At 35.8% G+C, this 13,299-nt stretch overlaps 1 protein-coding gene across 3 annotated transcripts in view; it reads right to left on the reverse strand.

Annotated features, from left to right (window-relative positions):
- Positions 1-85: 85 nt before the first annotated feature.
- LOC127499080 (utrophin-like) overlaps positions 86-13,299 on the reverse strand; it is a 39,588-nt gene continuing 26,374 nt past the window's right edge. The window contains exons 14-19 of one of the 3 annotated variants that reach the window (XM_051869190.1): positions 12,276-12,387; positions 11,356-11,492; positions 7,014-7,052; positions 6,281-6,352; positions 2,112-2,235; positions 86-880 (exon numbers count right to left, since the gene is read on the reverse strand). In XM_051869190.1, the coding sequence (XP_051725150.1) occupies positions 875-880; positions 2,112-2,235; positions 6,281-6,352; positions 7,014-7,052; positions 11,356-11,492; positions 12,276-12,387 (490 nt within the window). In that variant the 3' untranslated portion in view covers positions 86-874. Of the gene's footprint in view, positions 881-2,111; positions 2,236-6,280; positions 6,353-7,013; positions 7,053-11,351; positions 11,493-12,275; positions 12,388-13,299 lie in introns of those variants that run through there. The other 2 variants (XR_007926038.1, XM_051869191.1) reach the window with 2 other exon arrangements.

The raw sequence follows: 13,299 nt of genomic DNA on the forward strand, positions 1-13,299 counted from the left end.
GGCCTAAATGTGATTATAAATGATTAAAATTTGATTGAAAATACAGCAGGAACATCTGAGACAAATATATTTATTACAATGCAAATTTTCCAGTCAAATCCAATTAAGTTTAATGGTGGCAAAAGCTTTTCACAGCAGGACCAATAGCAAACAAGTGCATTTTCAATATAATTGTAAAGATTTGTTGCGACACCACAAGATGCATAGAAATATAGCATCATATGTAAGTAAACAAATGTATAACATTATATTGTTTCAGTCATCATTTTATGGAACAAAGATGGGAAACATCTATTACATTATCCAATATCACAAAATTGGAAGAGACACCACTTGTGTGGTTATTTTTCAAATTCTAGTTGATTTTGCCATAGATGGAAAAACAGTGCAAAATCAAACACAGAAAGAAAGAAAATCACAAAAAAACAACAAAAAAATAAAAATAAAACAAAATGAATGCTAGCAAAACCTTTGCAGCGCTACATCAGAATCCTTCCACAGTACACATTAAAGCAGACTTTGCATTGCTCAGAACTGACTGTCATGTTTGTGTAAATTTTTATCAGTGGCATTAAAGCATGACAGCAGTCTCTGTGGGAGGAAGTCGCGTGGGGTCTGATCTGTACAGTCATCCTCTAACGAACAGCTCATGGATTAACAAACACATCTGCACTGCGGTCGCCTACAGATCTTATCATTTTGAGAAGCAGAAGACAGTGACGATGAAAGTCCTGTCACACTAAAACTGCATCAGTCATCTTGGCGTGTGGTGTGAGATGAAATCGTATGCAAAGAACTCAAACTTCAGATCCCAGGCCTCCACTATCTCATCTGATTGAAGGCCGAGTCTCATGTGTAGTCACGAAAAACATCCTCAGACCTAAAGGAAAGAGGGTAGATACTAAATTAAAACTTAAGTTTGAACACTTTTTTAAACCAAAATAGTATAATGTTTAATATCGGCCTATCGGCATTCAAACCAAATATTTTTATCTACATTTAGCATAGGCATATTTAATCAGCATGTTAAGAGCATTTCATTTTAACAATGTTATAATTGGGTAAATTATTTGTAGAGGACAAGGAATTAAAACTTTTTTAAAATTACTAGTTAACTTTATTTTCTGCTCATAATGAGAGCATTTTTGATGATCTACATTGTTTTTCTTTTTTCTTTTTAGTATATACGTGTTTTAAGCAAAATATAAAAATGGTCTAGTCAAGAGGAAAATCCTTTATCTTTACAGTATCTTTTAACAGTCACCTTCTGCCATAAGTATTTAAATGTAAAAAATAATAACAGCCTGATAAAACATCGGATCTTACCATTTAATATTCATATCCAATTGGGCTCAACTGACAAATTTTTAATTTTTTTTTTTTTTTTTGGCTTTCTGGACCCAATATCCTCATCTTTGATGACTATTTTGACTGTTATTTATTTTATTTTATTTTATTTTACAAAGAACTACTGCTGACCTGGAAATATATATAACTATTTCAAAAATGTATTGTTTTAAACCTGGACCTCTTGGAACTTTAATTGAATACTCCTGTTCTATATAGTATGAAGATGTGTAGTATGAATGAAATTCAGACATACTACATCCTCCATGTTATCATTATCATGTGACCTACTGCGTCAGTTCCGTCACTTCACTGTCATTCATAAATCCTCTCCCATGGCCTAATGGGATAGTAAAGTGTCCATCAAATGTGAACTTCAGAATCTCACCGAAAATAGTAGATCATCCGAGTACTTTTCATGGTACTTTTCGGGTACTTGTCATGTGATCTACCAGTGTCCATATCAGTTATTCAAAAATCCTGTGGCCTCACGGGATAATAAAGTGTCCACTGGATGCACACTTCATAATCTCATTGGAAATATTAAGTATTTTTTGTTTTATGAATACTGTAAATTTGGACCACACTATTATTTTTTCACGTTTTTCACCTACTATATAGTAGGTATGTGATTGTGGATGCAGCCACATAGTTGTAGGCTATATGAAGATGTTTTGTTATCATTCATAAGGCATCAGGCCCCCAGAGGCATCAGAAACACATCAGTGCCCCTCAGCGTGTATCAGGTGACACAATACAGGTACCTGTCCGCCTCCAGACTGCAGAGAACGTTCCAGCTCATTCATCATCATCTCAGTGTCGGATGTGCTCTGATGAGCACGTATAGCTGGTCTCTTGTGAATCTGAGTGTGGATTTGGTCTTCACTCCTGCCATTAGATGACCAAGATGACACAGATCATTTAGCATACTCTTTTGCATATTATTGCATTTTGCATCACAGATAATGTCTAATTAATTATCTGTGTTCTCAAAGGAAAGCATCAATATTTTTATTTCTCATATTTATGGGTAAGGATTCCAAGAAAAACTTAACTGCCTCTGAATATATCATTTTTATTAACTGACACACATTTTTAAATTTGACTTTAAAGCCAATTGGTTTAGCCCATTCTTCTGTAGTTTAAGTTTAGTAGAGATTAAGTTTTCAAGAACATCATATTTATTTATTAAACATTTATGCAGAAAAAAATACTTGTATGGTGACTAATCAGTGACATGCATAGGAACAGACAACAAATAAAATGTTAACGCTTATACAAATTTTGCGCAATTATTCTCAGGATCACTATGATTACAGTTTTTTTCAACTGCTTACACACAAAATCCTAACGGCCATGTACACACTAAGTTTCAGGAGTGACAACCGCATTTAAATGCAGGAGTGAATCCCCTAAATTACCATTACATGTGTACAGAACACGACTCAATGCGATGATTGACAGCTTGGAAACCATAGCAACGTTCTGGCGTCTCTCGTGTTTGGTATCCATTATTGTGACCAAAGTAATATTACTGTGACAAAACACTCGTTATTTTCAGCAATTTAATTAAACACACTAACATAGTCGACAGAGGCGTCGTGTGTTGTTTATGTGTGTACAGCCTGTTTCACACAGAGCACTAGGGATGGGCAGATCGATACGAAGTATCGATATATCGATACTGACGTTGAGTATTGAAAGCATCGATACTCAAATTAAAATATCGATACTAAGGTAGGTTTTTTTACCAGTTATTTTGTTTATTTAACAATAAATTTAATGCATACAATATGCATTGAATTGTACAAATAATTTATAGTAGAAGTGTTTTCCTGCTCATCTGAACACGCAAATGCTGCAAGTCAGAACCAATCAATCACAGAGAGCGTTCGCTCACTGCCGACACTACATTCAAACAGGGCTGCGTTTAGTATCGTAAGAAACCATTGATGCTTTTGGGAAACGCAGCCCAGAACAATGCTTAACAGAAGACAGAAAAATATTATTATTATTATTAGTTATTTCACAATAAACAAAATTAAATAGCCTACATAGTTTGTGCAATTACATTTATTTAAATTGAACGTTAAAAGTTCATGTTGATGTTCTGTCAGAATACAAATGTTTCATTTTATGGGTGCAACAGCCTGTCACTGGCAGCTTATGGAAATGAACCATTACTACAGTGACCATAGTTCAGCTAGGCATATAGTAGGCTTATTTGTAGATTTTGCATGGTTTACCAAGTGAACATTTTAACCATGTGTAAACAAAAATATATATAATAAACTGCAATTAAGGCATATTGAATGTTAAAATGCCTTTCAAATATAATGGTAAGTGGGTATCATAACCCATTTTACTCTTAGTAATTCAATAATTGAATAAATGTTAAAATCTATAAATTCATATTAGAGGTATCGTATCAGTATCAATATCAGCGATATTGGCCTTGAAAGTATCGGTAGCGTATCAAAAACAAAATAAGTGGTATCGCCCATCCCTACAGAGCACACTCTTTCTGTGTTGCCATGATCACTCATTATAAGCGTTTTCGGATTTGTTGTTTAAGCTCATCTCATAAAGCTAACGGGTTTATGGAGTTATTAAAGTGCGCAGACATGAATCATGATATTTTGGTGTTATTTTCAGCATAAAGCATTTCGATTTATTTCGGTTTATTCGGCTTATTCTTGTTCGCTGATTTTTCTAGCAAGATCTGGCAACTTGAATGAGTCAGGGCTTGTGCTTTCCCTGTGATTTATCGCGACATCTCCGATTAACATTAAACGTCATTAACAGCTAGTTGTTTTGTGCTTACACACAAAATCTTTACTTGTCACACAATTTCTGAAACCTGACACTCAAACAGCAGAACCACACACCAAATCTGCAAAACCATACACTAATTCTCGGCTTTCAATTTCATAAAACACTTTTTGCAAAACACAACACACAATTCTCTATGTAACACAAAAATCTAACAGGAAGTATCTTGATTTCCTTTTTCAAACACAACCAATCAAAATGCCTCACTAATTCATCAGTGCCTCACACTAACTCCTCACATGTCCAAACACTCATTGCTTTACTTAACACCAACCAATCATGGCTTTAGAATAGGCCTATAAATAGGCCAAAGGTCAAGTTATAGGCTTTGAACAACTTTTCTGTTGTTTACTTGCTTCCATATTCATCATTTCTAAACCCTATTGAAGAATTTTTCTCCATATGGTGCTGGAAAGTGCTTGATCGTCGTCCCTATGTCAAAGTAACACTTCTCCAGGCAATGGAGGAGGCATGTGGAGACACTGACGCTGCCTCCATCCAAGGTTGGATACGCAAGAGAGAACATAGCATGTGACGTGGATGAAGTATTGTGGCCGGACCCAACCAGGAGGAGAGATGGAGCCTAGATACACCCAACCATCTCGCCCACCAACAAACGCACATACACACACACATGTTGGGTTTCCATGTTCTATGGGGACATTCCATAGGTGTAATGATTTTTATACTGTGTATTCTGTATATAAATGTCCCCACAAAGTCAAAATTCACTGGTATTACTATACTTGTGAAGACATTTGGTCCCCTACTAGGACACAAATACACACCATTCCTTTGGAATATTCACCTTTTTCAAAATTATGCTAGTTTTTTTTTTTTTTTTTGTCCAACTACACATGGTTGATTTATAATATTTTCTTACGTATTGTGCAATACTGTATTCACAACCACAAATGCTTACAGTAAAAAAATAAAAAAATAAATAAAAAATAGTTTGGTTTCAATCTTGCTTTCCTGTTTACCGTGAATTTTTCAACATCTCTCTGCCAATTACTTTCAATCTTGTACAGAAATACACATAGCAGCTTATGAAAGAAGAGCTTTAGGTTTTGAATAACTGTGTGTATATGATATATCCAAAAATAGAATATTATGGCAAATGTGTTTGAAAAGTAAGACAAATGTTTATTTTTGAGATGTGTTTGTGATATTTTGAATGCAGTGCTTCATTTTGCAAGAGATGTGAGGCATTTTGCATTTTGTGTGTGCAATTCTTGGATTTGTGTGTAAAGTTTTGAAAAAAAAGAGGCAAAGTTTTGAAAATATGTGTAAGCAGTTGAAAAAAACTGTAATTCAGTTGTAGAATGCGGTTGTCAGTCCCGTATTTTACTGAACTGTGTGTGTACAGAACGCGATTAAGCACTAAAAGTGTTACACAATTCTCTATGTAACGCACAAAAATCTAACAGGAAGTATCTTGATTTCCTTTTTCAAACACAACCATTGTTTCTGTCCAACTACACATGTTTGATCTTTTTTTTTTTATTTTGTAGGCTACTGTGTAATACTGTATTCACAACCACAAATGCTTACAGTAAAAAAATAAATAGTTTGGTTTCAATCTTGGTTTCATGTTTACCGTGAATTTTTCAACATCTCTCTACCAATTACTTTCAATCTTGTACAGAAATGGAGCTCATGAAAGAAGAGCTTTAGGTTTTGAATAACTGTGTATATGATATATCCAAAAATATAATATTATGGCAAAGGTGTTTGCAACATAAGACAAATGTTTGCTTTTGAGATGTGTTTGTGATATTCTGAATGCGGTGCTTCATTTTGCAAGTGATGTGAGGCATTTTGCATTTTGTGTGTGCAATTCTTGGATTTCTGTGTAAAGTTTTGGAAAAAAGAGGCAAAGTTTTAAAAAATGTGTGTAAGCAGTTGAAAAAAAACTGTAAACATGAGCATACTGCCATTATGTGCCTGTATTGAATTAGTCCTGATGGATGAAACAGATTGACCTCACAGTGAGGTCAAATCAAATGATCACTCATCAGTCTGTAAGTTTAGGTGTCACAGCGAGTGACAGAATGACAAACTGTTGTGCACATGAGCGAAACTATCAGGTGCGACTCACATTTTTCCTGTTGACAAGTGAGATTCTGGTACAGGTAAGATGGCACTATATTCTCCATCTCTTTGTGTCGACCTGAAAGTGGACAGATGTGTGAAAGAAAGTTCAGTGTGATGCAGGTATCCAACGGTAAAATAATGTGAAAATGTCTGAAGAGTTTTTTTTCTCTGCAGTTGTCAAAGTGAAATATTCAATTTAGCAAAACAGCTTGTTAAGGAAACAGGCAAAACACTTCAGCTTAAAGCACAACATTTTAAGCCATCCTCGGACACTTGTAATAGAATGAAAAAAAAAGATGCTTTATTTTAAAAAGCCTGCTCATTAGCGGATGCAGACTGGTATGGAAACCTTTTCAGTGTTGCCAATTAAGAAAACCTTTCCTGCTGTGTGAATACACTGTTTCAGCATCTACAGTGGGTCAACATGAATCCAGACACATAAAACACCATGCATTATGAAATGCCATTGCATTAGTTAAAATATTATACCAAAAGTGGCATTTATTGAAAAGAAAAATAGTATAAACAAACCTTTTTGGGTAAAAAAAAAAAAAAAAAAAAAACCAAGAAAAGCTTTTGAGCATATTTTAATACAACAACATTTCTACATTTTAATTGTGGCCACTGCATACTAAGAGCAAATACACTGCTTGAATTCCCTGAGGTCATTTAATGGTTCTGAAGTGGATGAAGGGTGGGTGGAGGACAGAACGAGAGGAGAGGCTGTAGATACTCACTCATACTCCTCTGGACACATGCTTAGAAATCCAACTGGGCTGCAAAAATACAGACAGTAGAGTAAGAAAATATCATGCAGTAGTTGACAACAAGAAGACCTGGTGAGTATTAATCGCACATGGGCATTTCTTCAACTTTTGTGAATTTCTAAAAATAAAACTGTATATACATCACAAGGAATTAATCACATTTTGTTTGAATAAATTCATTAATACAATTTGCAAAACATCTCAAATTTTGTCTGTAATAAACTTTTTATGGTTCTTTTAACATCTGCCCAAAGAACTACCAGTTGGCTAATACTGGCACATTTACAGAAATTTTAATTATTTTGTATTGTCCTTATAAATATTAAAGTAAATCAATATTCATCGTGTGGTAGAATTGATGTTAAACTTTTCTAGACAATTCTTTTGTACATAAATAATATTACCAAAAACACAAAAATTATTACTGCTTTCTGCTCACATGCGATATTTCCATTGATTTTTTTTTTTCTTCTCCACACATGAAGTCTCATGTTTCATCTCAAGCATAACAAGTACATATATTTTTTTTTAAGAACTTTATTATTGGCAAAATTGTTGATTGTGGTGGAAATTACACCATAACTGAAGGATAGTGGTCATTTTAAAAATAAAATAAAATAAATCACACGAAAAATTGGCGGTATGTTTAGGATCATTGTCGTGTTGGAAGGTGAATGACCTGCCCATCTTCAGCTGTTTCGCAAACATAGCGCTTGAACTTAGGTCCAAAAAGGTCAATTTTGGTCTTGTCAGACCATAGCACCTTTTGCCAAGGACTCTTCCAGGTGTGTTTTCGCATAGCGTAAACGAGACTGAGTGTGGCATTTGGCAAAAACAAACACAGCAAACCACCCAAAACACACCATACATACTGTGAAGCATGGTGGTGGCAGCATTATGTTGTGGGGGTGTTTCTCTTCAGTGGGGACTGGGCGACTGGTCAGGATTGAAGGGAAAATAAATGCTGCAAAGTACATCAAAATTCTTGAGGAAAACCTGTGTCCCTCTGCTAGACAGCTGAAGATGGGCAGGTCATTCATCTTCCAACACAACAATGATCCTAAACAAACCGCCCAAAGAACAACGCAATGGCTTAAGGGTAGGAAGGTGAATGTCCTTGAGTGGCCAAGTCAGAGCCCTGACTTGAATCCTATAGAAAATCTGTGGATGGACTTGAAGAGAGCAGTCCATTGCCGCTCACCACAGAATTTGACTGAACTTGAGCAATTCTGCGAGGACGAATAGGCAAATATTCCCAAATCTAGGTGTGCAAAGCTAGTACAGACATATCCAAATGATTAATAGCTGTAAATTAAATCAGAGGACTAATGACTTTTCCAACTCTGTTATTTTAGTTCTTCAGATTTTTCAGATAAATTTTCAGAACTGTTGCCTTTTTCTTTTCTTTTTTTGTTGTAAGGCAAAATTTGTAAATAAAGCTGGAAAACGTTTTTTCTGGAATGGATATAGTGGAAAATGGATAGCTGAGACAATAAATTTATTGCAAAAAATAAAAATGACCTAAAAAGTAGCAAAAATAAATTATGAACGAAAAACGTTAATTACAACTTTTAATTAAAGCTGCAAGCAGCGATGAAAGGGCCCTCGCACCCGAGGCCACCACCACCTGGTGGCCTTTGAAAACAGTGAATAGTGGGTGACATGCATGTAAGCGAGTAAATGCAGTTGAAATATGGCAAAGTCATTTCGACATGCCACACTTCCTGCTGCCAACAGGTGGCACTTTGACTATTACTGAATATTGCCATGTAGATGTCTTCAGGCTAAGACTATTATTGATCGTGAAGTTTGGAGCAGATCGGACATTGTTTGCCTGAGTTACAACAGCTTCCTGTTTCGTGGCATTAATTGCATACTTTAGCCAAGTGTTGAATGATTTAACGTGTTTCTAACATGTTCGGTACTTCATGGCATACTTAAATGTGTTTCTGGGAGTGAATTATTGTGCAAAGCATGCCATTTCCTGTTGTCAGCAGGTGGCGCTATGACTAACTGAATATTGGCATAGAGATGTCTTATCTAGGCCAGGACTCTTATCAAACGTGAAGTTTGGGGCAGATCGGACACTGTACAACAGCTTCCTCCATGGCGAAACATCCGACTTTGTCAGGCCGCCACAGACACGCCCTTCAGTGAAAACTCAAGATCTTTGCAATCTAACATCGCTAAGGCCTTAAGATTAGACTGACCAAATATGACCTTGATCTGATTAAAGCTCTAGGAGGAGTCTGTAAAAGTACAACGTCTGGAAATGGCAAAAACTGCTAAAATTTTGCAGAGAAAATTCAAAATATCTCACTTCCTGTTGGGTTTTCAGATTTTGCACCCAGGGATTTTTTGTAGGTATTGAGCTGTTACATATGTCTACCGAATTTTATACCTGTACGTGAAACGTAGTGTGAAGGGCGCTTAATTGAAATTTTGTAGGTGGCGCTATCAAGCCATTTTGCCACACCTTATTCTGAAAAGAAGTGATGAAAATTTACGTCTGATAAGGGTTTCAGAATTAGGTGATGTGTGTGCAAAGACTTCTGATGTGTGTGCAAAGACTTCTGATGTGTGTGCAAAGTTTCATGAGTTTGAGCATGTTTAGGCCCTCAAAAATGCGATTCATTTCGGAGAAGAAGAATAATTGACTGAGCAATTACAACAGGGTCCTCACACTATCGGTGCTCGGGCCCTAAAAATAACCTTCTGGGAACCAAAAACTATGTTATAATATGTTATATTAACATTACAAGAACATTAAATTTAACGTTATACAAACCAAAAACTAACATTCTGGGAACGTTAGATTAACGTTAGAATGACGTTAGAATAACATTCTGGGAATATTAAGAAAACTTTCCTAACTAACCATACGTTAGATTAACGTTAGAATAACGTTATGAGAATGTTAGATTAACTTTAGAATAACGTTATACAAACCAAAAACTAACGTTTTGGAAACGTTAGATTAACGTTAGAATAATGTTCTGGGAACCAAAAACTAACGTTCTGGGAACGATAGATTAACGTTACATTAACGTTCTGGGAACGTTAGATTAATGTTAGAATAACGTTATACAAACCAAAAACTAACGTTTTGGAAACGTTAGATTAACGTTAGAATAATGTTCTGGGAACCAAAAACTAACGTTCTGGGAACGATAGATTAACATTACATTAACGTTCTGGGAACGTTAGATTAACGTTAGAATAATGTTATGAGAACTAATGTTCTGGGAACATTAAAGCTGCAGTCCGTAACTTTTTTTGGTTAAAAATTATCCAAAATCAATTTTAGAGCAAGTACATAACCAGCCAGTGTTCAAAACTATCTCCTTACCTTAGCCCGATTCACAACAGTAAGCTTGTAATAATGTTTTAAAATAAAACAAGGCGAAACATCGAACTTTGTTACATCTGTCTACCGAACTTCATATCTGTACGTGAAACATGGCGCGAATGGCGCTTAATTGAAATTTTGTAGATGGCGCTATCAAGCCATTTTGCCACACCTAATTCTGAAACCCATATCAGACATAATTTTGCAAAGTTTCATGAGTTTTCGAGCATGTTTAGGCCCTCAAAAATGCGATTCATTTCGGAGAGGAAGAATAATTGACTGAGCAATTACAATAGGGTCCTCGCACCACCTCGGGCCCTAATTAGAGTTTTAAAAGAAAAAATGTTGAAATGGAGACAAAAGTGACTGTATTTGACAAAACACCCAAATACAGCCACACAGTTTCTCATATAATGAATCAGGACACCTAATAATGAAAATGCAAAATGGAAAAGGACACCTAATAATGAAAATGAACTCAAACCTGGTATGATTGTCGGTGCTCTGACATTACAACAGCCAGTGAGAACAGCTGGTTTATTTCAATATTAAAGACTGCCGTGAACATGATAAATGTCCTGTCTCTTCATTTCCCCCACGATCACACTAAACAGACACCTGATTGCTTTTGTAATTAAATTCACATCCACAAGAGGGAAGCAGCATTTGTGTGTTGATGTTAAAGTGGCAGCTTTGGAATTACATGAATGAACGGCCTCTAATTTGTTCCTGTGCAAAAAATGGCACATGAATAGACCTTCAGTAATTTAGGAACTCAGAAAAACAGAAGCATGTTTCCCATGAGGCTGAGTGATGACAGGAAGTCATTACTTCAATAGACAGAGTATGGCATCTTATGGTCAAATTATGATATTGCTTATACACTGTTCAAACAAGAAACATAGACAAATAAAAATCTGTAGATCTCAATAATATCTTAATATTTCCACTAGGAAAACTCACGTCTCCAAATGCTCTTCCTCTAGGATGGTCTGCACGGGCAGGTAGCCGAGCCGAGGGTGTTTGGTGAAGTACTTCTTTGAGCGGAACTTGTTTTTCAGCACCTTGGTGAAGTCCCGCACATCTTCTCCAGAGGTTGTCTGTAACAGAGAGGCTGTAGGGAAATGTTCTGTTGTGCATGAAGAATTACAGTGGCAGGTCTGGAGTGCGTTTAGGTTTGGAAAAAACAGAAAGAAAAAAATAAATATAAAAAATATATATATATATGACATGAGAGTCCCTGAGAGTCCCTTTCTCCTGTTTCAGACATTTGCTCATTTTCCCCCATGTTTTTGTGTACCGTGTAAGGTATTTTAGTTGTGTGTGAAATAATTGTATGGGAGGTTCTGGTCCACTGATTGTTAATGGATTTTTCCATTTTTATTCCCTGAAGGCAGGGCAAGTTGTATTTTCTTGTGTTTCATTATTTATTTAATGGTTTATATCTTAATTTAAGGAAGGGTGCCATTTATTTTGTATATATTTTTCTCCAGTTTATATTGAGTTAGAAAGGAAGTTAGGTTCTGTGTCTTTTGTTTGCATGTTTATTTTGTGTTTAGGTTATTTAGTTGACTTCTTTTGTTTGTTATTTTGGCATTGCCCCCTCCTGAAGTTAATTATTGCTTCCATTTAAAGATCTTTAGTTTCTTTGTTACTGTTTTTCTATGTTCCCTAAATAAATAAATAAGGCCTACATTTTAAAATTTATTCAAATAGAAAACAGTTCTTTTCTAATATGTAATAATATTAAAAAAAAAAAAAAACAGGGTGGTGCAACACCCGCCCTTTTTCCGCCCCTAATTTTTGCGGCCACAGTGAACCATATGAAAACACAACCATACTTTTTTTCTGAAATAAAAGCAGGAAGAGATCGAGATGCTCACAGGGGTGCAGTACTCCACCATGGGGTAGCTGAGATGATGGTCCTTGGTAATCCTTCCCGAGAAAAAACATGTCTGACACACGTTGTAGTTGAAGTGCTTTAGACTTCGATACCTAAAGGACAAACAGATGTTTCACACTGTAACAGCTATATGATCTGTTATTGCCAAGGGCAGTTCTAGGATTTCATCTTCAGGGGGGTTTAGCCCTCAGTGAGAATATGTAGCAAGAGACCACTGCCTAAGTGGTGCCTCTTGAAATCAATGCACTTATAGGCTACTGTTTGACTAACAGAAAATTGTTATCATATCATTATTATAAACAAGTTTTACTGCTAAAAAATAGCCAAAAATATTGACTCAGGGCTCAACACTAAGGATTTTTTAGATCAGATATTTACTTGGCCTGCCAAAACATTTACTGGCCCTGACTAAATAAATAAAGTTATTGCACAAACAGTATAGAGTGCTTGTGAAAATTGTGTGAAGAAAATATATACAGATACCCGTTAAAGCTACACAAGTTGCTTAATTAAGAGCAGCGAGTGATTCTCTCTTTTTCTTTTGTTGTTTAAATAACATTATTAACACAGGAAACAGAAGGTATGTGAGGCTGCTGTCACTTTAAGACCAAATGCACAGATACTGACACACATTCGTTATTTTCTTAACTGCTTACATTCACTTAAGACTGTGTTTACGGGGATACTCATAAAGACGGGCATTTTGACATAATTTTGTGTTTTTGCTCAAGAAGACTCTCAAGAAGACTCGAGTTCTCTTTCGCAGCGTCTTTGCGTTTGAATGGCTTAAAATCACTTGAATGTTTAAACTGACAAGACTTAAAAACACGTGAAAATGATCAACTTTGAGGAAGTAGCATTGGCCCGATCATTCAGATAGGTGATTAGTTTGAGGGAGGCTGAGACGACAGACAGGGGTACTGAAGTCCCCCTAAAAAGGGTCTAAGACCACCCCTGTGAAATGTTTTGTTAAGAAGATTCAGACATGCCACCAGTGCCTGTTG

This window comes from Ctenopharyngodon idella, chromosome 17 (assembly GCF_019924925.1).
Source record: "Ctenopharyngodon idella isolate HZGC_01 chromosome 17, HZGC01, whole genome shotgun sequence".
Classification (NCBI taxonomy): Eukaryota; Metazoa; Chordata; class Actinopteri; order Cypriniformes; family Xenocyprididae; genus Ctenopharyngodon; species Ctenopharyngodon idella.